Source organism: Lactuca saligna, chromosome 6 (assembly GCF_052625555.1).
Source record: "Lactuca saligna cultivar CGN05327 chromosome 6, ASM5262555v1, whole genome shotgun sequence".
Classification (NCBI taxonomy): domain Eukaryota; kingdom Viridiplantae; phylum Streptophyta; class Magnoliopsida; order Asterales; family Asteraceae; genus Lactuca; species Lactuca saligna.
Window position 1 is genome coordinate 124,734,619 of NC_136422.1, and position 4,282 is coordinate 124,738,900.

General features: G+C 33.3%; 1 protein-coding gene across 1 annotated transcript; it reads right to left on the reverse strand.

Annotated features, from left to right (window-relative positions):
- Positions 1-884: 884 nt before the first annotated feature.
- LOC145000770 (abscisic acid 8'-hydroxylase CYP707A2-like) lies at positions 885-3,883 on the reverse strand. The gene is made up of 7 exons (XM_078960042.1): positions 3,664-3,883; positions 3,247-3,565; positions 2,757-3,143; positions 2,483-2,657; positions 2,254-2,360; positions 1,955-2,073; positions 885-1,352 (listed from the first exon to the last, which is right to left on the reverse strand). Exons 1-7 carry the CDS (start codon positions 3,858-3,860, stop codon positions 1,262-1,264), a joined length of 1,395 nt encoding a protein of 464 aa, XP_078816168.1. The 5' UTR covers positions 3,861-3,883; the 3' UTR covers positions 885-1,261.
- Positions 3,884-4,282: the final 399 nt, after the last annotated feature.

Here is a 4,282-nt window from a genome sequence, read left to right on the forward strand (position 1 = left end):
CACCAAGAAAGATGACTCACATAGTTGATGGGGATCTTTGTGTTTTTTAAATAATAACACTACTTTTATGACATAAAAATGTGTGTTACATACCCTTCTAACTTTAGAAATAATAACATTTTCATTTATTTATGACATACAACAATGTGTGTCATAATATTTGTGTATGTCATAGTTCACTTGTCATTAGAGATCTATTTTCTAGTAGTGTAATATGCTGAAAGTCATATTCAACAGAGAAGTTCAAGCTTTTTTAGGACTTAGTTGTTATCCATAGGGGTTAAGTTCTTATGAGGTGAATTAGCAACAAGGAGAAGAACTTGGTTTATGTAGTACTACGCAAGTCGATATGGAGATTATTAAATGTGATTTGAGAATTAAAGACCATCATCTAGTTAATCCGTAGCTGAATCGTAGATAGCTAGTATGGATGATCATAAGAACATGGAATCAAGACCCAATTTGGATTTGTAGCTAGTGTTTATGTATAAGATTTTATAATAAATAAAGGCCGATATCTAGGTTTTCAATATCGTTGTGAAACATGTCGTTTTCAAACTTGTGAATAAAAATAATATCCCCTGACCATTAACGTATGTTATGTTGATCGAACTACATTAACATTATTTTTTGTGTGCTCATTTCTTTTTTTGAAAATATGAAATATGATAAAAAAAAAAAAAAAAAAAAAAAAAAAAAAAAAAAAACGTGGGATGTACATTTATTTGTTTAAGTTGTTTATCTAATTTTTAAGTCAATGGATGAAGCAAGTTGTTAATTTGTGTCGGAAATAATATTATCTTGAACTTGTAATGTAAGCAATCATAATAAATATGCAAATGAAAATGCAAACAAAGAAAACTAGAGACAGTAAGGGAGACAACTTAAAAAATAAAGGGACCAAACTTCATTTATCAATAAATGCCTTGCGGACTTTGTACAAGAAGTGAAGTCAATGAAAAGCTCAATTATGAAAATATCTCATGATCTCATCACCCTAAATAGATATTACCTAAACCCCCCCAAGCTTCTTATTTATTACAAAATCACCACCAAATATCTATCTTTTCTTACTCAGACTTCTGACTTCTGACTTAAGGAGACGTTTTATATACAATTTACTTGTCCTTTTATCATATGCCTTTAAATGGAAATGGACAAAATCTCATCTGTCTTCATGGTGTGGGCTTCCTTCGTTTACTTTGACTAAAATAGTCAACAGTCAAACAAAAATTGAGCGTTGACTAATTCTATAGGAGCATCACTTGAGAGAGAGTTTAATGGGTAAGCCATTTTGGGGAAGAGCAAATGGTGCATACTGAATTCCATTCTGTGCACCAACCACTGACCACCTACAGACAATCCAAAATGTTTGGTTATTATTAGCAAGAACTTTAGATGTTTTTTTATCATAGTATTTATTTAGGTTAGTATAATTTGGTTCCTATATATTTGTTGTTAATATGTTAAAAGTTACAATATTAACAAAATAAATATATTAGAATAGAATATTATAGATAGAGTAAATTACATTTTTGACATTTTTCTTGTAATTTTTGTCCTAAAAAAAGATTTACCTTATTATAGTGGACTTATTTTATTATTTTTCTATCGTTTTTAACATGTTTCAATAAAATAATTATATTTTTGGGATTACCACCACGAAAAACGTAATAACAACCTCAAATAAAGATCAACGTTACAAAAACAAATTTTTTAAGATCAAGATTGAAAACATAACGGAATTTACTCTTATAATTATTATAATAATTATTGAAAGTTGCATGTTGTTGGTTTTTTAGCAACGAAAACATGTACATATTTCGTATGAAATCAATTTTAATAAACTAATAGAAAAACTTTAATATATACATAAATATAATCAATTTATTGTATTTTATAAATAAAAATATTTAATTAATAAGGAAGTAGCGTAAAGATCTATTTCACAAACCTGTACTTTGTGGTCAAATGATGTACGAGCACCAAAATCTCCAATTTCGCAAGCTCATTTCCTGGACACGAGTGGATCCCACTGCCAAATGGCATAAATGTATTGGGTTTCGGTGCCACCTGTCAATTCCACAATAAACACCAAAGATTTCAATTCACCTTTCTTATTTTAGTATAAGATCCCACCCAAACCCACTGACCCATGATCTCAAAATAGAAAGAAGAACCCATTTTTCAACTACTTAATAAAAAATAAAAACACATAAGTAAATAAATATAATATTATTTAATATAATTTACCATGAATCTTGAAGGATCAAACTTCTCTGGATCACAAAAATTTTCTTCACTGTGGTGAATGTTTCTGAATAATGGCAATACCTTCCATCCTTTAGGAATAAGATACCCTGCAAATTGCATTTTAAACAAAAAAAAATTAATAACAATAATAATAATAATAATAATAATAATAATAATAATAATAATATGATATTATTATTATTATATTATATTATATTTGAGAACAAACCTTCAAATTGGACATCTTCAACAGCTTCTCTGAAGGTAAAAGATAAGATCGAAGCAACTCTGAGTGTCTCTTGAATGACTCTAGAAGTTATAGGCATCTTCTTGGTATCTACCCAACTCAAACCCTTGTCTTCATTGCACTCATCTTTACTCATCTTTATTGCCTGTTGTTCATCCTGTAAAATCACAGAATACAATAAATTAAAACTCCATTAATTTCTGGAACAGTGAGTTTAAGATTTAGGGAGATTTTTGGAGTTTGGAAAGTTTCTTACAGTGACAGCTTCTAGAACGGCTGGATTTTCAGCTAAGTACTTGATGATCCATGTTAAAACACTCGCGGTGGTGTCTCTGGCGGCGAAGATAACTCCGATGACGTTATCGGCGATCTGTTCGTCGGTGAGTCCTTCTTTGTCTTCCATGAAAGAACCCAACAAGTCGTTATGTTGTTCCTTCGTTTCCCTTCTACGCGATATGATTTTGGCTATGATCTTCGCGAGTTCTTTTCTAGCTTTCATTGATTTGTGAAACAGAGTCCCCGGAAGGTTAATCGGCATTGAGTTATACCCTTTTTCGAGGATGTAATAGCATCGCTTGAGATCGTCTCTGTTGAGAACTTCATCGTTTCCCAGAATTGAAAGCAATGCGACGTTGAATGTAAACTGGAGATGAAAAAGTAAATTCAGTCAGAAAACAGAGTGTTCGATGATGTCAAATTGTCGTTTGACATTTTTCAATCCCCTGTTTTGAGAATTTTTGACTTACTGTTTTCATTTCTTGAAAAGTGTTGATTAATCGGTTTTCCCATGATTGGAGGGCGTCGATGGTGATGGATTCAATGTGGGAAACCATGTGTTTGATTGATTCCGGCGTGAATGCTCTAAGAACAAGACGTCTTAACTTGAAATGATAATCACCCTGATGGAAGAAAATCGCTTGTTTTCCGATCATTCTTTCTTTACTCGCCGGAAATGTGGGCTTAAAGAGATGAGATTTGGTCACAAGGACGAGTTTAGCAGCCGCAGGGCTTGAAATCATGACGCAACGACAGCCTAAGATGTGGGTTTTGAAGATTGAGCCATACCTGTAACAAAAATTCAAAAGATTTTGGTTTGTTTGATTAGTGAAAGTGATAGATGTTAACTGTAAATCGATGGGGGTGAAAGTGTAGAAAGTACTCACTTTTTGACTTTTGAAGTGAAGAAGACATTTGGGTTTTGGGAGTAGAGTTCGAAAGTTTCACCAATATATGGCCAGCCGAGGGTGCCCGGCGGGAGAGGGAGGTTTTTCCGGCGGCCGTCGGCGGCGGAGGTGAAGAGGAAGAAAGAGGATACGATAATAAATAAAGAAAACAACATGGTAATGGTAATGAATTCCATGGCTTTGTTAGTATGATGCAGTTCGAGATACTGATGAGGAGAAATGGAGGGAGTGAAGAGGGGTATGTATAGGTAAGGGAATGAGGGGGAGGGGGAGGGGGTGAGGGGGGTGGGGGGTGGGGGTGGGGTTGGGGGTGGGGTTGAGGGTGCACTGTTACAGGTGCTCACTCATGCACGGAATTCTGGCTCCTGGTTATCCAATTTAAAAGGATGTGATTTGAATGTGTGTATAATTATTATGCGACATAATGTTCGTGAAATGCATAGTTTTCTGTGGGTTTTAGTTTTGTTTTTGTTTTTCATGTTTCTAACTAAGAAAAAAAGTATAATATGCATTTTAGGTTACTTGACCTTATAGCATGTAATATTAGACACTAGTTTATTAGGTATTGACATTTGATATATGTTCTTTTAAGTAACAT

Coding starts and splice junctions, on each gene's coding strand:
- LOC145000770 (XM_078960042.1), bottom strand. CDS start 3,860: ATGGAATTCATTACCATTACCATGTTGTTTTCTTTATTTATTATCGTA. Junction 3,566..3,663: donor TTCACTTCAAAAGTCAAAAA/GTGAGTACTTTC, acceptor TTTTTGTTACAG/GTATGGCTCAATCTTCAAAA. Junction 1,353..1,954: donor CATTTGACCACAAAGTACAG/GTTTGTGAAATA, acceptor GATTGTCTGTAG/GTGGTCAGTGGTTGGTGCAC.